The 27,848-nt window shown below is 33.9% G+C and overlaps 3 protein-coding genes across 4 annotated transcripts; all 3 read left to right on the plus strand.

The window, feature by feature from the left end:
* The first annotated feature begins 519 nt into the window (after positions 1–519).
* LOC114716870 (abscisic stress-ripening protein 3-like) lies at positions 520–1,212 on the plus strand. The gene is made up of 2 exons (XM_028901943.1): positions 520–754; positions 862–1,212. The coding sequence occupies exons 1-2, from the start codon at positions 599–601 to the stop codon at positions 1,048–1,050; spliced, it is 345 nt and encodes a 114-aa protein (XP_028757776.1). The 5' UTR covers positions 520–598; the 3' UTR covers positions 1,051–1,212.
* Positions 1,213–7,748: 6,536 nt separating this feature from the next.
* On the plus strand, positions 7,749–8,281 carry LOC114716906 (abscisic stress-ripening protein 1-like). Of its 2 annotated transcripts, none has more exons than XM_028901969.1 (2): positions 7,749–7,971; positions 8,080–8,281. In XM_028901969.1, the coding sequence occupies exons 1-2, from the start codon at positions 7,819–7,821 to the stop codon at positions 8,224–8,226; spliced, it is 300 nt and encodes a 99-aa protein (XP_028757802.1). In that variant the 5' UTR covers positions 7,749–7,818; the 3' UTR covers positions 8,227–8,281. The 2 variants fall into 2 exon arrangements, with proteins under 2 accessions (XP_028757802.1, XP_028757809.1); XM_028901976.1 differs by having other exon boundaries at positions 8,089–8,281.
* Positions 8,282–13,057: 4,776 nt separating this feature from the next.
* On the plus strand, positions 13,058–27,777 carry LOC114716881 (abscisic stress-ripening protein 2-like). The gene is made up of 3 exons (XM_028901952.1): positions 13,058–13,068; positions 27,209–27,381; positions 27,495–27,777. Exons 2-3 carry the CDS (start codon positions 27,226–27,228, stop codon positions 27,678–27,680), a joined length of 342 nt encoding a protein of 113 aa, XP_028757785.1. The 5' UTR covers positions 13,058–13,068; positions 27,209–27,225; the 3' UTR covers positions 27,681–27,777.
* Positions 27,778–27,848: the final 71 nt, after the last annotated feature.

The following is a 27,848-nucleotide window of genomic DNA, read 5'->3' on the forward strand; positions in this document are numbered from 1 at the left end:
GCTTTATCTGGAATTTTTCCTATTTCTTAATACCACCTCTCCTCTTTTACTTGATTATAATTGAAGAAGTATTTATAGGGGGTAATTTAGAGAAGATTGATAAATATGAGAAATGGGTCTTATATTTAGGACTAAAACTAACTCAACAATTGAGTCATATATTAAGGACCGAAGGAGTAATATAAAATCTTTTTAATCATTATTATTGTATTCTTGTCAATTTCCTGTAATCTTGATTATTTCAGTCATCATCTATAATTTTATCACTTACATAATGGACAAAATTTGATAAATAATCACAATTTTTAATCAAGAAGCATTTTTTCCCCCTTGAGGAACTTATAATTAGAAACGCGATTTTTCTTTAATCAAGAAACTTCTGGGCCGTTTTTCTTTATTTTGAAAAATCTTATGGTATTTCACATTACCTTAATCAATAAGAAATTAATAAGAAACTCTCAACCAGAAAAGGATTATAAATAGCCCCGAACCTACCCCATCAACCCTCAACACGCAAAACCCATTAAAACATATCAACCACCATCCATATATTCTCTCTCCATCTCCAACCAATCTTCATATTCCCAGCAAAACCACGATGTCTGAAGGCGGCGGCCACCACCATCACCACCACCACCACGACAACCAAGAAAATCCGACTGGCGAGATTGATTACAGGAAGGAAGAGAAGCACCACAAGCATCTGGAACAGCTGGGAGAGGTCGGAGCTATTGCTGCTGGTGCCTTCGCATTGGTAAATATCATATATACATATATATTTATATATAAATATATATATTCACTAGCTATTGTTCATAATTATGATTGATTTGAAGACATGATGGAATTGTTTTTATGCAGCATGAGAAGCATAAGGCGAAGAAAGACCCAGAAAATGCACATAGGCACAAGATAGAGGAGGAAATTGCAGCAACTGTGGCTGTGGGAGCTGGTGGATATGCGTTTCATGAGCATCACATGAAGAAAGAAGCAAAGAAAGAAGATGATGAAGGTGGTCATGGAAAGAAGCATCACGGCTTCTTTCATTGATTTTAAACTTAAATTAATCGCTGAAGAATAATATTATGGATTTGGAAAGTCGTTTATTATCTTCTTTTTGGATCTCTTCTTCCATACCACACACACATGCTTGTACTCTTCCTACTGCATTACTCGTAAATAAATTCTCTGAAGCCGAGATTCATGAATTTCTATGATGTTTTTCTTTTTTAATACTACCCGTTGTATTTAATATAAAAGTTAGTTTGACTTTTAATTTGATTCTAAATATAAGACTCAAATCTGTTTTGTCTTTTATATTTACTCATTCTTCTCTAAAATAGCCTTTGTAGTAGTTGCACATGTTAAAAGTTTCATCAAATCTTAAAGTTAATACACTTAATTAGTAAAGATATTTTAGAAAAGATAATTCCTATTTATTAGCTCTTATGTTAAGGAATGAATGTAGTAACATTTTTCATAACTTCAGGAAAATTATTGATACACAATTTCAGCAAATCTACTCCTTTAATACGTACTCTATATTGAATAACAATACTTTGTGAATCACTTTTGATTATTAAATGAATCTTTCGTGGTTGGATTTTGATTCTACATGCTTGCGTAATTTTTTTTTTTAATACCAAATACAACCTTGTGCTTTTTAGGAAATCAATCTTTCCTTATTCTAACAGGGTTTAGCACAGTTCTAAATTTATATATAACTTATAAGAAGTGTTGATATTTTTATCTCAAAAAGAGTATAAAATAAAATAATTAATGTTTAGTCATTTTATACTGATGGAATTATATTTACTTTATATTAATATTTTAGGCTACCTACATGAAAGTCCCCAGAAATGAGCTAAATCAGCTAATTACACTGTACTGGAGTTACTAATTAAGTCCTTTTCAGATGTTAATTTTTTTCTTATTAAATGACCATACTAACCATACTTTGAAATTACACTCGAGTTTAATGACACGTTCTGTATAACGATTAGTAGCTTTAACTATTATGACTAATGACAACTACAAGTTTGACAACTCCTTTTTATAAATAATAATAACGTGCTTTCAAGTATTAGAGTTTAATGACAAGTTTAGTGATAAATATATCAAATTTCATTATAAGCAATGACGACTACCATCTCATCAGTCAACAAATATTTTTCAAAAACAAAAAATCAATTTTTGAGTTTAGAGAGTTAGTTGTCACCTGGAACTCAATGACAAGCTTCAAATGACAATTATAACAATTTTGATTTTATATAGTTGAATTTTTTTGGTGATTAATAAAATTGACTTTTTTTTGGCCAAAAAATATATAGTCGAATTTTCAGTATGCTCTTGACGGGATAATATATATCTAATAAGGCTATTGTCTCAAATCTCAATCAAATAACATTAAATTAATTAGTATTTAATTTAATTAATATCAATTAAATGAGTTTTAATAATTAAGATATTATAGGTGACTGGGAGATACTCCAAATATTGATCACAATTACTTATATACGTTATTCAAAAGGGAAATAGTAAGATATGATATATTTTCTATCATAAATATGTCACCCACCGACTCTACAATAAACAGGAGGGACCACCATGAGTAGAAACACAGTCGCGTTCATGAGTTGCTTTTAATTTGTTTTATACAAATCAAGAAAAAGAAATTCAATAATTTTTTTAATTTTATTTCTATTTAATAGATATTATATCTAATATAAACAAAATCTACACAATAATAAATAAAAAGTGAAATTGTACATGCGTATAAAAATTTTTTCTCAGTATCCTATAAATAGGATTAAAAAAATCTTCTCTCTCTACTCTATAAATAAGACCAAAGGAGTATGAAATACATCAAGTGACCTTCTCTTCATAATATTAATTGCCTATAGTAGGAGATAAATGAAATTTTCCAATTTTATATATATTTCATATAATAAAATCAAATTATAAAAATCAAATTATTTTTAAGAAAAAATTTCTTAAAAAGACATTTAAATAATTTATATTTTTATTTGGGTTATTAAATTCCCCAAACTCCTAATCAGGTATATGCCCCCAATAAGGAGATTAGGTTTTAGATGTCAATTATCTGTGTGAGTACATCCAATAGATTGCTCCAAACCCTAAATCCAGTATGCCTCTCTCCCTCCATTATTTGTTTTCTAATAGTGCCATCAGAGCTAGTAGATCTTGCAGCTGTATTTAAATGCTATGTGATGATAAGCAGTTTATTTTGTTGTGCTGTGTAAATATATGACTTCCACGTTCATATATCCTTGTCATATTGATCGATATGTATGGGAAGCTTTTTAGGAATTTTTTTAAGGGTTAAGGTGCAATTTTAACAACAAAGTTTACCCTAAGGAGCACTGGGCATCATAAAGTTTATTTGGGTGCAAAAATATACATGAAGTTGTCAAAAGGGAGCATCTGACACCATGCCGTTAACATCCGTCAGTTTACCGTTAGAGGGGCCCAGAAAGTCAGTTTTAAAGTGTATTTTTAACAACAAAGTTTACATCAAGGGGCATTAGGCACCATGAAATTTACTTGGATGTAAAAATATACATGAACTTTGTAAAAGGAAAAAAATAACAAAATTCTTCAACTTCCATAAACATCCATTAATTTTATTCTTTTCTGTCTCACCAAATGCTATATTTTCTCTCTATAAATTCCAAGCCGATCCATCTTTCTCTCATCATAGTCAACATGCACATTCTCTTTGTCATGTCGTTTTCTGAGCCTCCAAGCCTTTTATATGTATTTAAGCAAAACACATCTTTCCCTTCTAGGATATAAGGTTCATTACTTGCACCCGAGTACTACCTCCAGTCCTTAATATAGGATACAATGGACTAATTTGAGGAGATTAAAATAAATAAATAAATTACTTTAAATATTATATTATTTATTTATTTGACGCAATAGCATATAGTACATGATCTCTCTAAAATATTTATATGCATCATTAAATTATATATACGTTTACAAGCCAAGAAAATTAATTTGGAGAAAAAACAATAAATATAATATTTTAAAGTAATTTATTTATTTATTTTTAATCTCCTCAAATTAGTCCATTGCATCCTATATTAAGGACTAGAGGTAGTACTGGGATACAAGCAATAAACCTCATATCCTAGAAGGGAAAGATGTGTTTTGCTTAAATACATATGACAGAAAGAGTATGCGTGTTGACTATGATAAGAGAAAGATGGATCGACTTGGAAGTGAAAATTGATGGCAAGAAAATATAGCATTTGGTGAGACCTAAAAGAATAAAATTAATGGACGTTTATGGAAATTGAAGAATTTTGTTATTTTTTTCTTTTACAAAGGTCATGTATATTTTTACACCCAAGTAAATTTCATGGTGCCTAATGCCCCTTGATGCAAACTTTGTTGTTAAAAATGCACCTTAAAACTGACTTTTTGGGCCTTTCTAACGGTAAACTGACGGACGTTAACGGCATGGTACCAGATGTTCCCTTTTGACAACTTCATGTATATTTTTGCACCTCAATAAACTTTATGGTGCCCAGTGCCCTTTAGGGTAAATTTTGTTGTTAAAATTGCACCTTAACCCTTTTTTTTTTAAAAAAAAAAACTTGTTTAAATCCATCAAAGAGTAGTAAAATTAAACAGTTTAGGATGTTAAATACCTTCAAAATTGGACTCAGATAAGAATTTTAACATGAATGATGGGTATAATCGTGTAGAAGACGAAGAGACGATTGCAAACAAAAAATGTCGATTAATCATTAGGGTCCCCACCACATCTAATAGGCAGGTGGTGGCTCTCAATTAAGGGGTGCAGGTTGAGCTTTATCCTTAACAAGTCTGGCTTGTTTGGTAACAAGTCCTATAGCATGTTGTTAGTTTTTGTTTTTTTTAGCTTAAAGTTAGCTTGTACAAAAGTCTGACCTGATCCGGTTTGAGCTTGTTAAAAAAGTTTGTAATTTTAAAATTTTTAAAATGTATAGTAAAAAAAACATAAACTAATGAAAAGCAAAATATACATACTACATAATAATTATTTATTATTATTATTTTTTATTTAAATTTTAATGTCATAAGTGATATTTTAAATCTTGATTACAGTTAACATTAGTAAAAATAAGTTATAATTATATGTTAAAATTTGAAATAAAACTAGATAAAAGTACAAAATTAAAATTAAAATTAAGATAAATAAATCAGCTAAGTGAGGCTTAACAGGCTTCTCAAAAAGCCTAGGCCTGATCTACTAGATTAAATAGGCCTTTGAAAAGGCCTAGGCCTATTTCTATTTTGAAACAAGTTAGGCCATAAACCCTTGATAGGCCATCTGAGCTATTTTCATCCATTCTCCCAATATAATTAGTGCAGTGTTGTGAAAGGGAGACAAAGGACAGATAATACTACCTCCAGTCCTTAATATAAGAGTTAGTTAACTAATTTGAATAGATTTAAAAAATCAGTTAAGTTAATTATTTATAATATATAGGTGTTATTCTTTCTAAAATATGCTTACGGATCAAATATATTGGGTAGAACTATCATCATTATAAAGATTATCTTAAAAAAAATAAATATAACAGACAAATTGGATTAAAATATTGTATTTAGGACAAATTGAAAGTAAACTAGCTTTTACATTAAGGACATGATATAGTATTATATTAACACGGGAAATTATCCAAATTATCCATTCCATACGTAACATGAATAATTATGGGACGGGACACGATGCGAGGCAATTTAGGCTATTCGAAGCTGGGAAAACCCGAATTATGGGACCCTTATTGGAGATCGATCTAAAACATGTAGTTCGCAAGTTGGTTGCGGCTCATTTCTTATTAATTTCCTAACTAGCTATTACTATTATGTTTAGAACAAAAAAGGTGTACTCTGCTCGTTAATTCCGTTTTGCAATTTGATTGTTAGTAACCCCTTTTTTCTTTTTCCTTTTTTTTTAAAATTTTTTTGAACATTTTAGCTGCCTGTTACTTTCAACGTTATCTACTTTTTTGATTCTACTTATAATTCACTTCTAACATGTTTCATACGGACCAAAAAAAACTTAAACTTCGTTAATTCTCATTTAAAATTCAATAACTTTCTAACTTTATCCCTATTTAATATACATTATATATTATGTAAACAAAATCGAGATAATAATAAATAAAAAGTAAAATTATATATCTATATAAAAAATTCCTCCCTGTCTTATAAACAGGAGTAAAATTTTTTTTTGTCTGTTTTATAAATAGAGACATAAGAGTATATAAAAACATTAATTTCTGTAATGCCGCCGATATAGGTCTACATTGCGCCGGAGCCCAGATTTCTAGACCTATAAGCAGGCGAACTATAAATTGAATTTAATTCTGCAGGACTTGCGATGCTGAAGGGTATGACAAATACACACGCCTTTTTCAAGTTAGCGCGTGACGTGTGGCTGTTCGCTTGTTTGTTGTCTATCTTATCGCAGGGCAAGTTTCTCAGCTTCAAGCCTCCTATCACCAGTTTCCGCGCCCCTCTTCTCTCTGGTTGACTGTTTCAAAGTTTTCACATCAAAATACCACCTCTAATTTTTAATATAGAAACTATTTTGATATTAAAATATGTTTTATGAAAAAAAAATTTATTTAACCCCCATTATTGACACTTAATCTCAGCCGACCTCCAAAAACGTAAATTCTAAAATTTCACTACATCTCTAATGAACAAAATTTTATGAGTGAAAAGAGAAAAATACCCTTGCTTTATTTTGGGTTATAAATTTTCTTCTTTTTTTTTTTTGGTATATCATCAAATTTGGATTGCAAATCGCTATTTTTTTGTGAGTTACAAAATTTTTGAGTAGTCCATTCACATCAAAATAATTGCATTTAAGGGTTGTGACTTGTGAGTTCCTTATTTCTCTTATAAATTGTCAAATTTGGATTGCAAATAGTTGAATTTTTGCAATAAATGCTAAATTTGAGTTGTCCCTTCACACCAAAGTAATTACATTAGGGTTGTGAATTTTTTTATGTTTCTTGTAAATTGTCAAACTTTAACAACCCAAATTCAGCAATTTACAAGAATGTTTTTAAAACAATAAAACAAGAGAATTTTTGTCTTTCCACCCATGAAATTTTGATCCTTTTAGTGCAGTCAAATTTTATAATTTTTTGGAGGTTGACTAGGATTAATTGTCTATAGTGGGAGATAAATGAAATTTTCCAATTTTATATATATTTCATATAATAACATAAAATCCATAAAAATCAAACTATTCTTAATTATTAGCTCAAGCTTAATTCATGTAAAGCGCGAGCTGAGTTTATTATTTTCTATATTTGTATTATTGCTATATAAGGTGTATATTGAAGATTTTGAAAGTGATGTGACCATCATACTTCCTAATTGAATTTAAAGATAAATATATATAAGTTGGCAAAAAAAATTAAAAAATTTAGAAACATAAGGTCGAATAAGTATTGTTGTAAAAGAAAATTAGAGAATTCATTTTCAAGTAAGAATAAATGACACGCTTCTGTATATTTCGGCTAAAACGCGGCATGTTTCTTAATAAAGAAGTTTTTTGTATTTTGACTATTTTATGTTTCACATATGGTCGTCTTACAAGAAAATATTAATAATGTTGACTTAATCTACAAGAAATTATCAACAAAAATAAAACTATAAATGGCTCAGCTTCCCACATAAACCTTCAACATCTATCCGTAGCAATAAGCATACATACATCATTATCATTTCGTTTGAAATACCTTCCCTTTATACAGCCAAGTCATCTTGTATTAAGAAACTACCATGTCCGAAGGCCATCACCACCACCATCACGGCCACCGCCATCACAAAGAAAAACCGGCTGGCGAGACTGACTACAAGAAGGAAGAGAAGCACCACAAGCATAAGGAAAGTGTCGGAAAATTAGGAGCCGTTGCTGCTGGCGCCTTCGCATTGGTAATAAATAACATATATATAATATCATTAAACAAAAATCATTAATTATTGTTCATGATCATGATTAATTTGAAGAAATTAACAATACAATGAAACTGTTGGTTGCAGCATGAGAAGCACAAGGCGAAGAAAGATCCGGAACATGCACACAGTCATAAGATAAAGGAGGAGATTGCAGCCGCTGTTGCAGTTGGAGCCGGTGGATATGCACTTCACGAGCATCATAAAAAGAAAGAAGCAAAGAAGAAATACTAAGAGGCTCATGGAAAGAAACATCACCAATTCTTTGACTGATATTAGCTTATGAAAACACACACACACACACACACACACACACACACATCTCTGGGGAGCTCAACTTCTTGCTGGATTTGTTCTGTTCTGTACTATATTTGCTCTTCTGATTCGTACAAGTTATTACACTCAGTGTTCCTACACAAAGTAGTAATACCTTGCAGTATTAGGAGAGGATATGGAAGAACAGATTAGGAGAGAAGCTGAATTCATATTTGGATAATAATTATAGTCCCTAGTTTTTTATTTTATTAATTTGTTTTTGTGTGTGTGTGTGTGTATGCTTTTCATACACAGCAGGAGTTTCATGATATATGTATGATTATTTGTTTGTTTGACTTTATATATATGTATGTATGCATGAAATACAACTTTGTGTCTAATCTATTCGACCATTGTTTTCTGGTGTTGCTTTGGATTTGCTTCGCCTTACAGACGGTGCACTACACACACACGTGTTGCGCAATGTTGTTAGTTTTAAAAAAAAAAAAAAAGAGGAGACAAGGGAAGAAAGAATCAAACATACAAGAATTTTTCTGATTTTCGGCAAATTAAATCTTCCAATTAAAATGACATCATCAATGTGTTTTTGTTTGGTAATTGATTCTGCAACTGAGATCAAACAGTCGATTAGAAGTTAGTTGGCTATTTATTATGATCAACACTAATAACCACCTCCAATCCTAAATATAAAAATTTGATAACTAATTTATACAAATTAAATAAATTAGTTAAGTTAATTACTACCTCTGTCTTAAAGATAAGAGCTAGTTGGATAATTAGCTTAGTCCTAAATATAATACTATCTCAATTCATTTTGTCCATAATATTTATTCATTTTGCCCTCAAATAATCCTTAGGGTGATTGAGTTTTCATCAATTGTTAGTTCCAATGCACATGATTAACAAAAGTATTTTAAAAAATACAATATATATATTTATTACAAATAACTAACTTAACTAATTTTCTTAATATTTACAAATTAGTTATCTAACTCTTATATTAAGGATCAGAGGTAATGTTAAAAATGTGTGTTAATTTTCTTTGAGTCATTTGCATGAATTGGAAACTACTCCTCTAGTCCTAGTTATAAGATAGAGAGAAAAGATTTTTCTTTATCCTATTTATAAGTCACTTCATTAAATTATTAACATGAAAGTACTATTTTATCCTTAATTTATTATAGTGTAGATAGTTATTTCTTTTAAAAGATTTATATATTAAATAGAGGTAAAATTGAAAAGTTATTATATTTTAATGAAAAGTTAACGCATTTTCCCCCTTTTCAAATTAAAAATTTTATTATATTTTTACACCCAGGTAAATTTTATGGTGCCCAATATTTCTTGGTGTAAACTTCATTATTAAAAATGCATCACTAACGGAGAAGTAACAGACGTTAATGATGTTATTAAAAATACTCTTTTTGACAACTTCATGTATATTTTTGCAGCTATAGAGACTTTATGGTGCCTAGTACCGTTTAGTGTAAGCTTAATTGTTAAAATTGCGCTTAAGAACCATTTTAAATGACTAAACTCACCGTCCACATTGGTAGTTAGAAGTTGGAACTATCCTCACCAAGTTTGACTTTTGATGTATTAAACTCGTAACTTTTTGCAAATATAGAGTCCTTATGTATTACAATATTGTAAATGGATTCGTTTAGGATACAAAAATTATGTTCGGTTCCTAATACATGACACTTGTTAATATCAAAAGGTTGGCTATAAAGATGATATATGGAAATTATAAATCCCTAAAGACCATTTTAAAATAGATTATTTCAATTTACATGCACTAAAACATTTCAATTGTAAATTTCAAAATGCTGAGTAGAAACATGTTATAAAACATGTCATGTAAATGGATTCTTTCATTATTACCTAAAATAGATTAATTATAAGAAAAAGTATATTCCGTTCTTTTTCATTGCTCTTTCACTCCCTTTTGCAATTTGATTGTTAGAGTTTTTTTTCTCCTTATAAATATCCTAGCTGGCTTTTAGGTTACTTTCAATATTATCTATAGAAAAACATTAATTTTTGCAATTTGATTAGAATATGACCTAATCCATCCTCAGTGAATTCGACCCAAACCCATTTAAGTTAGGGCCGGAATGCAAATGAAAGAAGACTTAGATCGTTAACCATAATATCCACCATGTCATTTGAATTTGCTTTAGAGCTGGTAATATGGGTTGAACCTAGGGGTGAGCAAAACCGAACCGGAACCGAAAACCGAACCGAACCGAACTCAATTCGGTTATTTCGGTTATTATTTTTTTCGGTTATTTTATTCGGATACTTCGGTTATCGGTGTTCGGTTTGGTGTCCTGAAAAATAATTCGGTTAGTACCGAAATAACCGAATTTGAACAGTTTTTTTTTAAAAAAATATTTCTCTCCCATTCTCCTTCTCCCCAATTCCTGCGGCCCAGCTACCATCTATCCAGTCATTCCAGACTTCCAGTGATCCAGTCCAATAGATAATAGTCCCGTGACCCACAGTCCACACTGCCACCCGGCCCTTCTCGCCTTCACCTTCACACTCAGTCGGCCTCACACTCCTTCAGTAGTTCAGTTCAATCACGCCCACAGCTCACTGCCTCACTCGACGCTCACAGTCATAGGCTCGCCGCTCGCAGCTTGCTCCCTCTCTCCCAGACTCTCGACTCCCATCCCCTCTCCAAGCCCTAAGTCTGCAAGCGGATTGCACAGCGTTTTTGAAGTTCTTGCAAATCGCCCTAATCACGCCCACAGCTCACTCGACGCTCACAGGCTCACCGCTCGTAGCTTGCTCCCTCTCTCCCAGACTCTCGACTCCCATCCCCTCTCCAAGCCCTAAGTCTGCAAGCAGATTGCACAGCGTTTTCGAAGTTCTCGCAGATCGCCCTAAGTCTGTCGCCGTCGCAAGGTTCAGAGTCTGAACTTCAGACTTCAAACTCCCTTCTTCGACTTCGTTCGGTCATCGCAGATCAGCAAGAGCATTGAAAAGGTCCATTTTTCCCCTTTTTAACAATAGATTATATTCGACATTAATACTCTGCATTCGACATTTTTTCCCCTTCAGACTTGGTCACTTGGTAGCTTGAGAGAATTTCTTCTACTTGTATTTGAATTTAATACTCTGCATTTGACATCAATTGTATATTGATTGAAACCATGGGTGATGCTTGATTATATCCAACATCTGACATTCCTGATTCCTCTGTATTTGGGTGGTTTGCTTATGTTTTTCGATATCATGATCCCCTGTCCCTTTATTTTCTTCCGCAGCGCATATATAATATATTGATTGAAAGTTGAAACGTGATGCTTGATTATATAATCTGTTGTAAATTAAGAAGAAGAGAGATTGATTATAGATAGGAGTTATCTATTCATTATAAATTGTCTTCATTTGTGTTCTTATATACAACTGCAAAGGGTTTATTATTTCAAGTAGTGGAGAAAATTAAGCACGCATTCTTCAATCCTTCAATTTATTATTTCATAATAGTTTGATGATGCAGTGGAGAAAATTCTTTAACATGTTCCACTTTGATGATGGTTTAACTAATATATATATTTTTTTAAATTAGATGTCTTCTCATGGTGAAACTATGGGTAATGCTTGAGCTGGGGATGATGATACTACTCAAACAATGAATCCTTCAATGCCAGTAGCAAGTGGGACTACAAAAAGGAAAAGCATGAAACCAAGATCAAAGGTTTGGGAGCATTTCACCAAATTTGTGAATGAAAGAGGTGAAACTAGAGGTAAGTGCAACTATTGTGAAAAAGATCTTGCATGTGATTCAAAAGCTAATGGAACTACTGCACTTAACAACCATTTGACTACTTGTAAGTTGAAGCCCCCTCCTGAAGAGCTTGCGCAATCTCACTTGAACTTTAGTGTAGATGACAAAATGGGTCTTACTAATTGGAAATTTGATCAAGATGCTATTAGGAAAGCCTTGTCATGCATGATAATTACTGATGAATTACCTTTCAAGTTTGTTGATGGGGATGGGTTTAGGCAATTTATGTCAATTGCTCAACCTAGGTTTAAAATTCCATCAAGATGGACTATTGCTCGTGATTGTTTTGGGATTTACATTGATGAAAAAATTAAATTTAAAGACTATTTACTGCATAAGAGGCAAACGGTTTGCCTCACCACCGACACTTGGACTTCCATTCAAAGAATCAATTATATGTGTGTTACTGCTCATTTTATAGATGATGCATGGACATTGAGAAAGAGGATTTTAAATTTCATTCCTATTTCTAGTCATAAGGGGAAGGATATTGGAATGGAAATGGAAAAATGCCTACTTGAATGGGGAATTGAAAAGGTGCTCACAATTACAGTGGATAATGCTAGTTCTAATGATGTCATGATTCAATATTTAGAACAAAAAATTGTGAATTGGGGTCACTCAATTATGAAATGTCAATTCTTGCATATGAGATGTGTTGCACACATAATCAACTTGATTGTTACTGATGGGTTGAAAGAAATAGGGAGTTCTGTGAAAAAAGTTAGAGAAGCTGTTCGCTTTATCAGACAATCACCCCTTAGGATGAGAAAGTTTAAAGAGAGTTGTGTGGATGAAAAGATTCAAAATAAGCAAATCTTATGCTTAGATGTCCCTACTCGGTGGAACTCTACCTATTTGATGTTAGACACTGCTCAGAAATTTGAGGCAGCCTTTAAAAGGTATGAGGATAAAGATCCATATTTTCGATTTGATCTTCAAGATGAAGAGGGGGTGCTTGAGTCTGAAGATTGGAAGAATGTTAGGAGGATGATTATGATGTTGGGTCATTTTTATGAGCTTACTGTGCGGATATCTGGCTCTTTATTTGTAACATCTAATACTTTTTTCCGTGAAATTTATAAGCTATATCGTTTTTTGGATGAGTGGACAAAATGTGATGTTTGGGAGTTAGCTTCAATGGCAAATAGAATGAAAGAGAAATTTGATAAATATTGGGAAGATCCTTTGAAAATGAATCAACTTCTTTATATTGCTGCTGTTCTTGATCCACGATATAAATTAGATTGGGTGCAATTTGCTTTGTGTAAAATGCACACAAGTGCAATTGGTACAAGTTTGGGGATGCATGTTAAAGAGCTTTTAATTTCTTTGTATAATGAATACAAACACACTTTTTCCCCCTCAACCCAACCTGAAAAAGAGCCATTGCATAGCACACAAGATCATTGTGATGAAGATGATGATCCTGCTATGAAAGTTAGAAAATTGCTTGATATTGAGGAACAAGAGTTTATGAATGAGCGTCTTGGTGGAAGAACTAGCAGAACTGAGGTTGATAGATATTTGAATGAAGAAATTGAGGTTAATAAAGATGATTTTGATATTTTGAGCTGGTGGAAGCTAAATGGTCCTAGATTTCCTATTCTTTCTCTAGTGGCAAGAGATGTTTTAGCTATCCTAATTTCTATGGTTGCATCAGAGTCTACATTCAGTACTGGAGGACGAGTTCTAGATCCATTTAGGAGCTCTTTAACTCCTAAAACTGTGCAATCTCTAATTTGTGCTCAAGATTGGCTTAGACGCTCAATTCAACATGTTGTAGAAGAAGGGAATGATGATATCCAGAAGATAGAATTGGGTAATATTTTATTTTTACTTATAACATTATAAGAATAATATCATGTTTAATTTATTATGACATATGAAGTCTGATTTTGTTTTTCTTTGTGTAGATTTGCAAAAAATTGCATTGGAAACAACTGTTGATATACTATAGATGCAACAGGGAAAAAACTTAAGAGTAAAAAAATTATTGTGGTTAATTTGTTTGTTTTTTCTTTAACTCTAAAGTTGTGCACTCTCTAATATTCTTGTTTAATTGTAGTTGTTGCTGACTTGATGGCAAGTTGTATGCAAGGAACTTTGGGACAAGACTGGAATTTCAGGCTGCCTTGTGGAATTTCATTTTGGGTTACTTGTTTCAATTGTTTGATTTTGGATTACTTGTATGTTGATGATGGGTTAATCAATTGCATAATGTGATAATGGCTAGCTAGATGTTGATGATGAACTTCGGCTAGCTAGATGCTAGCTATCTGACGAGCTGGGGCAATTTTAGTTTGTATTCTCTCTATTACAATTAATATCTACTCCTAATTTGTACAAGCCGTAGATGTGATGGGGTTTCACCGTTTCAGGAGAGAGTTCGTTGTTATTTGGGATGTGAGAACTTTTTCCATGCTGATATTTTGTATTTGTTTTATGTTCAGCTGATATCCGCAATGGTTCATGATGGTTCTTCTAACATATTTACAATTGTTTAGGTGTTGTGGTGTTTTTAAGGATATTAAATTTTAGAAGAATTGTAATTGCATATTTATAACTTGTCATTGACTTTTTAATAATTATTCTGTCTCACAATATATGTAGTGTGTAATAAAATATATTTGATTTTGGAATTTAAAACTTTTATTACACCTTTCAAATATCTAGATTCTTTGTACAAAAAGAGCCCAAAAAATTATTTTTTTTCCCACTATTTAGACTTTTTGTGCGTACTGGGCTGTAATGGTACCTGAAAAAAAAAAGGCCAAATAAAAGTCCCAGTAACCGAATAAGCCCACTAACCGAACCGAACATATTTCGGTTATTTCGGTTCGGTTAGTTCACTATATTCGGTTTCGGTTCGGTTTCTTCATTATGATCATTTTGGTTATTCGGTTATTAATACTAACTGAAACCGATTAACCGTTTGCTCAGTCCTAGTTGAACCCGCGGGTTCAACCCACCAACCCGCCAAAAATGGCGGGTTAGGGTTGGCTAAAAGCCAACCCGTCAGTAAACGAGTTTTTTTAACCCGCACCACCAGGCCCGCAACCCGCCACGGGTTAGCCCGCCAACCCGCAGGCTAACCCGCATTTATTTTTTTATTTTTTTAAATTTTTTTAATTATTATAATTATATTATTATATAGTATATCCTATCTAAACAAATATTAAAAAAATACCTATATAATTTATTTGGTGCTTTTAATCAAATATTTCAAGAAAAAACAAAAATTTTATTATTTTTTAAATATTATATAAGAAAAAATATTTAAAAGTAAAAAAAATATTTCAAAAATAAATAAATAAATGTTGGCGGGTTACCTTGGCGGGTTAGGGTTGGCTAAAAGCCAACCCGCCTTCAAACGAGCCTTTTCAGCCCGACCCGCCACAGGCTCAACCCGTCACGGGCCAACCCGCAACCCGCGGGTTGGCCCGTATTACCAGCCCTAATTTGCTTGGTGGGAACTGTCAATATAAGTGGGATGAGAGTGGGGAGTATAAAGAAAAAACTGAACACATGCTGGCATAATATACCTAGAAAGGAAATACCATCTCCGATCTCATTTAAAAGACTTTATTTATAGACTACAAACAAAATCTTATAATTAGGATTAAAGGTAGTACTCTCTATTCAGTTTGAGTAGAAAACACTTCTTATCTCAGTACCCTTTGTTGTATAACAAAACTCTGACTCCTTTCTGTGGTCTGATCACGTATGAGCTTATTTACTGTTCTTGATACACTCCAAAAACCCTTAATCTATGTTGTCCCTGGGCCTAGATTTCTAGATCTATAAGCAGATGAATTATGAATTGATTTTCATAAGACTTCCGATGTTGAAAGGGTATGACAAATACACACGCCTTTTTTTTAGTTAGCGCGTGACGTGATTTTCTGTACACACACACACACATTGTGCTTGTTCGTTGGCTATTTCCTCAGTTCCAACTTCCAAGCGTTTTATCACTATTTTCCGCGTCTCTCTTCTCTCAGGTTGACTGATTCAAAGTTTACTCATCAAAAAATATATATATTTCATGTGATAATATAACATTCATAAAAATCGAGCTATACTCAGTTGTTATACCCCAGACTTAGTTTTTCATTATTTTCTATATTGGTATTATTGCTATATACGTACGGAGTATGTCGAAGATTCAAAAAGTGATGTGATCATCACATATACATCCTAATTGAATTTAAAGATATATGCAAACAGATAAATCATTTTCATGCAAAAACAAACGGCATGCTTCTATACGGGAAGGAAGAGAAGCACCACATGCATAAGGAACATCTCGGAAAATTAGGAGAAGTTGCTGCCAGAGCCCTTGCACTGGTTGTAATATATATATGTGTGTGTATATATCAACACAAAGTTATCTGCAGTTAATCATTGTTAGACATTGTTCATAATCATGATCAATTTGAAGAAATTAACAATATAATGGAACAGTTTGTGTTCATTACAAGCACAAGGCGAAGAAAGACCCAGAACATGCACAGAGTCGCAAGATAAATTAAAGCAGGAGATTGCAGCCACTGTTGCAGTTGGAGCTGGTGGATATGCGTTTCATGAGCATCACAAAAAGAAGAATCCAAGAAGAAATACCAAGAGGCTCATGGAAAGAAGCATCACCATTTCGTTCATGGATTTTGACTTATCAAGAATATATATATATATATATATGGCTTTGGGTTGCTCAACTTCTTGCCTTGTTTATTCTGTGTGTTCTGTACTATATATGTTCTTCCGATCCGCGCAAGGTATTATACGTACAGTATTCTTTGTTCCTACTCAATGTAGTAATACCTTGCACTATTAGGAGAAGATATGCGAAAGAACAAACTGGGAGAGAAGCGGAGAATTCATTTTTGGATAACAATTATTGTCTCTACTTTTGGATTATTGATTTGATTTGTTTATGTATATGATTCATTTGCACTACAGCAAGAGTTTATGACTTTATATATACACTACCTCTGGTCCTCAATATAAGAGGTAGATAACTAATTTACAAATATTAAAAAAATTAGTTAAGTTAATTATTTTGTAATAAATAGATGTTGTCTTTTCTAAAATATCTTTGTTAATCATGTGTAATTGGATTACCTCTTGATAGTAACTTTTTAATAGATACAATCACCAAAGGGATTATACTTGAGCATAAAATGAATAAATATTACAGACAATATGGATCGCTATTATATTAAAAACCAAAGGTGATATTAAATACAAATTTGTGTCTCTATTCGGCAATTGTTTTTTGGTATTGCTTTGGATTTACTCCATCCTACAGACATTGCCCTCGTTAGGCATTTTGTATTGCTGTAGGACATTGCTTAATTTCTGTGTGATAATGTCTGTTAATTACCAGTTTCAGTTACATGTTGCCCAAAGTAGTTAGTTGAAAACGAGAGATAAGGAAAGATAGAATCTGTAAGAAAAATTTCAGAATGGATCGAAAACATACGGGTCGGATCTCGGGTCGGGTCGGTTGGATCTTCTTAGCTCACGCTTAAGCTAGACTATAAAAGTCTGAGCTTTTAAGTGCACAGCAGAGCACCTCTTTTGCAAGAAAGAAAATAAGAGAGAGAGAGAGAGATAGTAGGAAAGCTCTACTACTGGAGTGATTTGAACTGATGAGGGAAGCCTCTATTTATAGCTTTTGTCAGGGATATTTTGGGTAGCATAAAAATATCCACTGAGCCCATCAGATAAAATCCGAGATAAGATATAATATATTCTTATCTCATAATATCATGATATTTGAATTTAAATCCAGAATCAATCACAATTAATTCTAAATATATATACTTAATATATATTTAATCTACACAATATAAATTAATTAATTTAATATAAATTAATTAGATTTATATCGTAACCGATTGGATATGATTCAGGGTGTTTGACCAAGTCAAACATATCACAATATCGCTTGGATATGTGACTGATATATTCTCTTTATACCCGGTCAAATAATCCGGCCCATCAAGGGCGGATCCAAGCCCAAAAATCTAACATCTCCCACTCGCACTTGATGGGCTGCCTATCGTGTGATAGCTAAATCTTTCCTTGCCTCATACTAGGTGTCTGCCGTGACCGCGTGGGCATGACGTCATCGATTCGGGCGTTTGTGCACTAGGAATCCTTTATGCAGGACCAGCACACAAGAACACCCTTGGTGTACCTGCAAATTGTACGCTTGTTGCCTCGAATGCCCTAGTTTTATCCATACACTTTACTTGTGGCATATCTAATCCCTCTCGAGTTATTTTGTTTACTCAGATTGCCTTTTTATACGTATGGTATCCACACTTGCTTAGTTGTTCTGTTCAACCTGCAAGGGACATGTCACAGACACCAACGTAGATGTATATTTCAGGATAAATCTTCCTTCTGACTATTCATCATTTAGATTTGGCATAGTCGCTTTCTCAGTCTTGACCCGTTAGATCGCATCATTCTTGACCATGGGGTTTAGGCTAGAGTAGCTGCCACTAAACCAAAACCTTGTGATGTTGTCTAAGTCTTAAGGGCATTATGAAAGGTTTATTTCCTTTCTGGGACTCACACCGTAATGGATCAGGGATCTTCCATCTACGTCCCTTGTTGCGGATTTGAGTGAGCTCATGCAGTATGAATTGCATGTTACGGTGCTCAATCCACCAAGTGGAGTATGTCGCTTTTGGTTTTAATAGCACCATACAGACTTAAGTTCCAAATGCACTCCAACATTTGAACCAGGAGCTCTTTCATCACAACTATATATGACGTCTCACTAGTAAAGAATTCCTTGTCTGGCTACAGGTCTCATGGATGACACATTATCCATGATTCGGCCCAAACTTTTATGGGTCTCATCTCAGTCTAGCTGAGGTGACATTTGTGCAGTGATTCTTCTCTACCATCTCATGGTGATCATCTGCTGTCAAACCTTCTATATCCCATGAGAACATAGCAAGGCGGTTGCTCGTGTGAGTGAGCCAACCTTGTGACCTGTACGACATAATTGTATTGCATACCTTGTGCCTATGCATGTATAAATACACAAATATACAAGAAAAATTTCTTTGAACTGGATAAAATGCATTGAATTACTAAGTAAGAGGAAAAGGTTCAGTACAACATGCCTTGTGCCTGCGTATTTGAACAAAAAGGATCAAAAAGAAAAAAAAGGAGTTCAATACATAATGCTCTACGCATGCCCAAGGCCTTTACATGCTTAACGAAAGGATCTCTAGCTATAGGCTTGGTTAGGGGATCTGCCAACATCTTATGAGTGGACAAGTATTGAACTGTCACTTGTTTCTTAGCGATCATATCCCTTACAAAGTGATACTTTATGTCTATATGCTTAGTACGATTGTGGTACTTAGGGTCCTTTGCATAGGCTATTGCTGCTTGACTATCGCAGTGAATCAAAGTTGGTCCCTCACTCCCACCATGGATTCCCAATCGTACTAAGAATCTTTTGAGCCACACAGCTTCTTGGACAGCTGCAGAACAAGCTACATATTCTGCTTCCATGGATGAAAGAGACACACACGTTTGTTTCTTGCTGCTCCAGGAGATTGCTCCGTTATTCAGTAGGAAAGCATAGCCTGACGTCGAGTGTCGCTCGTCCAGGTCTCCTGCCCAATCAGCATCGGAATAACCCTCCGCACGAAGGCCATTTCCTTGATAGCATAGCTCATAGTCCATGGTTCCTTTTAGATATCTCATAATCCTCTTTACAGCTTCCCAGTGTTTGACTCCTGGATTGGATTGGAATCGACTCACAAGTCTGACTGCGAAGCATATGTCTGGCCTGGTACACAACATGGCGTACATTAGGCTGCCAACGGCACTTGAGTATGGGACTCTCTTCATGCGTTCTATATCATTGTTTTGTAGGGTGCATTTCCTCACTTAGGTTATGTCCCTTAACCACAGGGGTATCCATAGGCTTGCAGTCTCTCATATTGAAACGCTCAAGAATCTTTGCTATGTATGCCTTTTGTGACAATGATAGCAATTTTCTAGAACGATCTCTTCTTATCTTAACACCTAAGATATATTCTGCTTCGCCCATGTCTTTCATCTCGAAGTTCAAGGATAACCACTCTTTGATCATCTTTATTAGTTTCAGATTGGTACCAGCCAGTAGTATGTCATCGACATAGAGGGATAGAATGACAAAGTTGTCTCCAAACCGCTTGATATAAACACAGTGATCTTCCTCGATCATTTCAAAGTCATAGGAGCTTATGGCTTTGTGGAACCTTAAGTACCACTGTCTAGATGATTGCTTGAGTCCATAAATGGATCTCAAGAGTTTACAAACCTTTTGTTCGTTCCCTTTCTGTATGAAGCCCTCAGGCTGTTCCATATAGATTTCCTCATCTAGTTCTCCATTCAAGAAAGCGGTTTTTACATCCATCTGATGTAACTCTAAGTCTAAACTTGCTACTAAAGCCAGTATCAGTCGTATCGAGTTGAAACGTACAACGGGTGAGAAGGTGTCTGCGTAATCCACTCCTTCCCGTTGTGTATACCCTTTGGCAACTAACCTTGCTTTGGGTTTATCAATTGATCCATCAGCCTTACGTTTGTACTTGAGAACCCACTTGCTCCCAATTGCCTTTCGGCCAGGTGGTAGATCAACTAATTCCCATACTTGGTTGGATTCCATGGAATCCATTTCCTCTTGTAAGGCCTTCTGCCATTTTTCCTTAGCAGGTCCTGTTAGTGCTTCTTTAACACTTACAGGGTCTTCTTCATCGTGTTCTGGACTAACGATGAAGGTTACTCCTTCAATTGAGAAGCGTCTCTTAGGAGTTTTATCTCTGTTACTTCTCCTAAGTGGGGTTGTTGTAGGACTTACTTCCTGTGACTGGGTTAAACCTTGTTGTGTAAATGGCTCAACCCTCCCACTCGGATCAGTAGACTGAGGAACACTTTGTTGTACCTCATTGCTATCATCCTCATAAAGACGGCTTGTTCGATCAATACTCCCTCTGCTAGGATATTCGATTTCTATGAATGTTGCGTCCCTTGACTCTATCTCAGTCACTGAGCCGTCATCATTTTCACCAATGAAGACATAGCCCTTAGAGTTCTCAGAGTATCTTATGAAGATACACTTTTTGCCCCTTGGTTCTAGCTTGTCATATTTATGGGAAGAATCACGAATATAGGCTGCTGACCCCCATGGTCTTAGGATGCTTAGATCCGGTTTGCGGTTTGTCCATGATTCATAAGGGGTTGTAGTGACTGATTTAGAAGGCACTCGGTTAAGTATGAATGTGGCAGTTAAAAGAGCATCTCCCCAATATGAGGTTGGAAGCTCAGCTTGTGCCATCATTGATCTAACCATATCGAGGAGAGTTCTATTCCTCCTTTCAGCAACTCCGTTCTGTTGAGGAGTGCCAGGGATTGTTAGCTGTCTAACAATACCCCTTTCTTCACAGAGCTCCTTGAACTGATCAGAGAGGTATTCTCGGCCTCGGTAAGTTCTTAAGGCTTTGATTCTTGAACCTAGCTGATTTTCCACTAGATTGAGATATTTTCTAAAGCACTCTAATGCCTCAGATTTGTGGGAAATCAGGTAAGTATAGCCATATCGGGAAGAATCATCGATGAAGGTAATAAAATACCATGCTCCGTGACGTGCCCTAACACTCATTGGTCCGCAAATATCAGAGTGTACCAACTCAAGAGGATGGTTAGCCCTGGTTGCCTTTCCGAAAGGCTTCCTTGTGCTCTTGCCAGCAAGGCAATGTTCACACAGAGACATTTCCTTTTTGGACACGTTTCCTAGCAAACCCTCTTTTGCCAGTTTGGTCATGCGTTCTTGACCAATATGTCCTAATCTAGCGTGCCATATATCGTAATTGACATCGGAAGAAAGCGCATAGCAAGAACTAGAAAAATTATCATTGAAATTTTCTAAAACAAAGAAACCATCCGAAACATAACCAGAAACTGAAAAATTGGTCCCATACGAAATGTCTACTGTGAAATCATGAAACATAACCGACGCCGTTTTGGGCTGGTCAGGTCGTCCCTGACCTCCAGCCGGGTCGCCCCAGATCCGGCTGGAGCTCCGGCGGGTCCGTCGCGACCCGCCATTTTCGAACCGCCGTATCTTCCTCCTCCGAGCTCCGTTTTATGCATTTTAGGTGTCTATGGACTCGTATTTTCGTGCTCTACAACTCTATGGGTTTATTTTCTTAAAAAAACGTCAATTTTAAAGACCCAAAAAAATGGTTCGAACGGCCGACGTTGGAAGCTTCAGAAAGTAGACTTCGATCACGTTTTTAAGCCTTACGGAATAACAGGTAATGTTTTCGAACTTCACTTATATAAATGGAGTGTTTATGTGAATTTAAAACACAAGCATATAGAGTTTGAATTGCATACGGCATATTCACGATGCAGCGGAAAAAATGAGCGTGTAATATATATATATGCACACATATATTGAGAGCCTCAAGAACATCTCGGCTCTGATGCCAATGTAAGAAAAATTTCAGAATGGATCGAAAACATACCAGGTCGGATCTCGGGTCGGGTCGGTCGGATCTTCTTAGCTCACGCTTAAGCTAAACTATAAAAGTCTGAGCTTTTAAGTGCACAGCAGAGCACCTCTTTTGCAAGAAAGAAAATAAGAGAGAGAGAGAGAGATAGTAGGAAAGCTCTACTACTGGAGTGATTTGAACTGATGGGGGAAGCCTCTATTTATAGCTTTTGTCAGGGATATTTTGGGTGGCATAAAAATATCCACTGAGCCCATCAGATAAAATCCGAGATAAGATATAATATATTCTTATCTCATAATATCATGATATTTGAATTTAAATCCAGAATCAATCACAATTAATTCTAAATATATATACTTAATATATATTTAATCTACACAATATAAATTAATTAATTTAATATAAATTAATTAGATTTATATCGTAACCGATTGGATATGATTCAGGGTGTTTGACCAAGTCAAACATATCACAATATCGCTTGGATATTTGACTGATATATTCTCTTTATACCCGGTCAAATAATCCGGCCCATCAAGGGCGAATCCAAGCCCAAAAATCTAACAGAATCAAACACTACAAGAATTATCGCCATTTTATTCCCTTACCTATGTCCAGTTCGCTTTAGAATATATACTTTTTTTCCAATTATGATAATCTAATCACAATTGTACCTGTAGGTTTTGTGCTCCGCTCGCTTAGAACTCTTATAACTCCAAGGTTTTGTTTGGTACAAAGTATTGAAAATGAGAGATTCAGATTACAATTGAGAAAAATTATTAAAACAATATTTACCATGAGTAATTGCTTGTTATATGAGATTAGGCGAGCCCATAGGGGTGAGATTGGGAAATACCATTTCCCCCTATGGTATTCCTTAATCCTATATTCGTGGGTTTGGTTAATCCCTTACAACAAGCAATCTTTTATGTTAAATAATCTTTTAGTAGATTTTTCTTAATCCCAATCTCAATCCCTACCCCTAATTTTTAATGCTTCCTATGAAACGATTCCTAAGGTTTTTTTGGTACGCAAACTTGAATTCTAAGGGAATGGGATTCAAAGTGGGAGTAGGAGTGGGGATGAGAATAGACTTTAAAATTATGTTTGGTATGAAGTAATATTTGGGGGATGTTTATATCAATTATATTTTATATTCAGTCATAAATTATACAAAGACTCATATGCCCCTATAATAAACGAAAATAGGAGTTTATGAAATATTAGCGGAACAATTTGGTAAAAATAATGTTTAGTCCCATAAATGATCTTCTAATACCATGAGAGGTGGTAGTATTACGCAATTATTAGTATTGTTTAGTGTCTCATATCCAACATATTAAAATGAGCTATAGCAATGTTAATGCCAATCCCAACCCTCCTAATGTCCTAAGGTCCTATTTGGTATGAAGCATTGAGGGTTATAGATAAGAATTGGGATTGGGATTAAAAAAACATATTAAAAGAGTATTTGATATGAGAGATTATTTGCTACTTGAGATTGAGTAAATCCATATAGGTATGATTGGAGAATGTCACTTTTCTCTAGGGTATTTCTCAATCCCTCCTATATGAATTTGTCCTATCCCAAGTAGAAAGCAACAACTCATGTCAAACACTTTTTTAAAGAATTTTTTCAATCCTAATCACACGTCATCTTTCATTGCCAATGTTTTGTACCAAACAATACCTAAGGTTTTGCACAAGCTCAAATAAGACTAAGAAAACAGATGAAAAAATAGTTTCTTAGAAAAATGCTTTCAACAAGGAAATGGCGAAATTTTTAAGCACACAAATTTCCAGATTACAATATTGATATTTCGAAAAGCACATGATGAAGCTTGCAAGGATAATGGTCTGTTCGATCTGTTCTATATTTTTCATAGCCAATCCTTCATCTTTCTATATTTGAAGCTTTTGAACTTGAACGTTGATGGGGCTCCTCCATGAATTTACAAATCATGCACAAATCTTCTTTTCATTGTTGGTCCAACGACTATAATTTTCTCTTTGATCATTCTTGTGAATTATTCGTTGTTTCCTAATTCTGAAATAAAGACAATAATCTCAATTCATCAAGATTTATTTGGTTCAAAAATATCAAATATTATTTAAATGATTTTAATAAATTTGTTATCATAAAACTAATAGCAGCTTAACTTTGAAAGTCAATGGTTCACTTCTCAACATTGTATATCCACAATTATAAATTATTTCATATATTTAAAAAAAGGCAAAGAATAAAAATAAATTTTCGATAGCGGATGTTAAAAATAATGACATATAAGTGTAAAATAAATATATTAAAACTAAATATAGACGAAACAAAATCAACAAAATCAATTATTGCAAAGATGCACCCAAGGCGAGCCTTGTTCCCAAGTTTATGAAATTCTAGTCTTACCCGCCTATCTTGGACCCGAGAAATGGCTGAAATGGGTTAAATTAAAACCCAAACAGAAATCAAACCCAGCCTTTTGCTTCCCGTTACACTTTCGAATCCCAAAAGAGATAGAGAGTGTATTAAATGGGCCTAATGCTTAATTAGATGGGCTTAAGTGGCAGGAAGTAATGTAATCATAAAAATGATAAACTAGTCTCTTATAACTTGACGAACCAAAATTTAAATCTTTATTAAAAGAACTGTTACTATCTAATACCTAATAGTATCTCGAACAATACTACTTTTAATAGAAAGATACATATGCCTAGCAAAAACAAAAAAGCAAAACAAGAGCGAGCGAATGTGTTTGAAAATCAATCACGTATAAGTTATTAATCCATCAATCAGTCAATACTCCTTCCCTTTTTTTTTTTTAATAAGAGACAATTATCCGGACTACAGTGATAAAAAATGGCAAATGAAAAGTATATATTTGATAATTTGACTTTATATAGGATTTCAATTTCGTCTCTTAATTTTAAAAAAGTTTTTTTAGTCCTTTAGTCTTAAAATCATCAGGCTTAAACAATGAGTTTTTTATAAAAATTGTGATTGTTTTGAAAATTAAATTTAATATGTTAGCAGCAGTTTGAGATTTTTTTTCAGGTCACTCATCCCCTTCCAGTAATTTATCTTGAGATTTTGGTCTTTTAGGGCTCTCTAAAAGTCCTAACGTGTCAAGAGCTCAAATATGAGTCCTAGCCAGACTCAGTCTCCTATAAATACCCTTTTGTCTACGCTATCTTTAACAAGTTGAATGAGGAGAACTAATCAATCTCTTTTGTCATGAGCATTGTTTATTTTTAGTGTCCTGAATTAAATAATCTTGTGATGATTTGTTTCATCTTTGCAGCGGTGGTTGGAGCCATATCTTCACCTGGTTTCTAGATCTACAAGCAGGCGAACTATACGTTGATTTTTATAATAATTGCGACCTTGAAGGGTATGAAAAAAATACACACACCATTTTTTTTTGGTTAAGCTAAATCCAGTAACCCGAAATATTTTGTCAAGTGCGTTCAACATTCTAAAGTATTTTGTTGTACATCTACCATCCAAAATATTTTGTATTGTAATTTTTCTCTTAAAGTATTAATTTTTTCAAAAGCAATTATGCCTTTAAACTATTATTTCATAAACAATTTTAATTTCGTCATTAATTCTCAAATGGTCAAATGCATGTATATCAAGTATCATAAAATATTTTTAGGATGTTAGACGCACCTAAAAATTAATTGATAGTGCTGAATGAATTACAAAATATTTTAGGGTATTAGATATATTTAAAAAAATTATTTCAGAATGATAGATGTATCACAAAATATCTTAGGATGATGGGTAAAATGTTTTAAGGTGATGGGAGTATCCAACCTTTTTTTTCAATTAAATTAGCGCGTGCCGTGTTTTGTTTCTCAGGTCCAACTGTCCAAGCCTCCCACGACTATTTTCCAGGTCCCTCTCCTCTTCGGTTAACTGTTGTCGAAGTTTATATTGGTTAGCGGTTTTATAAGCACACGCATCAAAATATATTTCCTATATATTCCACGTATTAAGACAAAATCCATAAAAAAAAAATCACGCTGTCTTAATTATTGCTCAGATTTAATGCAAAAGTTTGAGTTAATACATTTAATTTACTTTTTGTATTTTTATAATAGTATATTGGTACATATATTATTGCAATATACCGAGTATATATATTGAAGGATTTGGAAAGAGTGATGTGATACCTCCGAATTGAATTTAAACACAAACATATACATAAGGTGGCAAAAAGCAAACAAGATATATGAAGTAGAATTTATATTATTGAATCTGGCAAAAAAAAAAAGAATATATATTATTGAAAAGGAAAATTTGAGAATTCATTTTCAAATTAAAACACACGGAATAATGCTTCTATTTTGGCTAATTAAAACGCGGCATGTTTCTTCTTAAGAAGTTTCTGAGAAGGCGTATTATTTAGACTATTATACGTTATGTTTCATAGACGGTCGTCTTACAAACGAATATTAATAATGATGACTTAATCAATAAGAAATTATCATAAAAAATAAACCTATAAATACCTTAGCTTCCCACATAAACCCTCAACATCGAACCAAAGCAATAAACATACATCATTATCATTATCATTTGAAATACCTTCCCTTTATACAGCCAAGTCATCGACCACCATGTCCGAAGGCCATCACCACCAGCACCACCGTGACCACCACCATCACAAAGAAAATCCGGCCAGCGAGATTGACTACAAGAAGGAAGAGAAGCACCACAAGCATAAGGAACATCTCGGAAAATTAGGAGCTGTTGCTGCTGGCGCCTTCGCATTGGTATATATATAATATCATTCAACATAAATTGATATGCAATTAATCATTAGTTATTGTTGATAATCATGATTAATTTGAAGAAATTGACAATATAATGAAACTGTTGGTTGCAGCATGAGAAGCACAAGGCGAAGAAAGATCCAGAACATGCACAGAGTCATAAGATAAAGGAGGAGATTGCAGCCACTGTTGCAGTTGGAGCTGGTGGATATGCGTTTCATGAGCATCACAAGAAGAAAGAACCCAAGAAGAAAAGCCAAGAGGCTGATGGAAAGAAGCATCACCATTTCTTTCACTGATATATATATATTAGCTTATGAAGAATACATATATATATATATATATATATTGATCTGGGGAGCTCAGCTTATTGCTGGATTTGTTCTGTTCTGTACTATATATATGCTCTACTGATTCGTACAAGGTATTACACTATTCAGTGTTCCTACACAAAGTAGTAATACCTT

The sequence above is a fragment of the Neltuma alba genome, unplaced genomic scaffold (assembly GCF_004799145.2).
Source record: "Neltuma alba isolate B1F8T4 unplaced genomic scaffold, ASM479914v2 tig00002090_pilon, whole genome shotgun sequence".
In the NCBI taxonomy this organism is placed as follows: Eukaryota; Viridiplantae; Streptophyta; class Magnoliopsida; order Fabales; family Fabaceae; genus Neltuma; species Neltuma alba.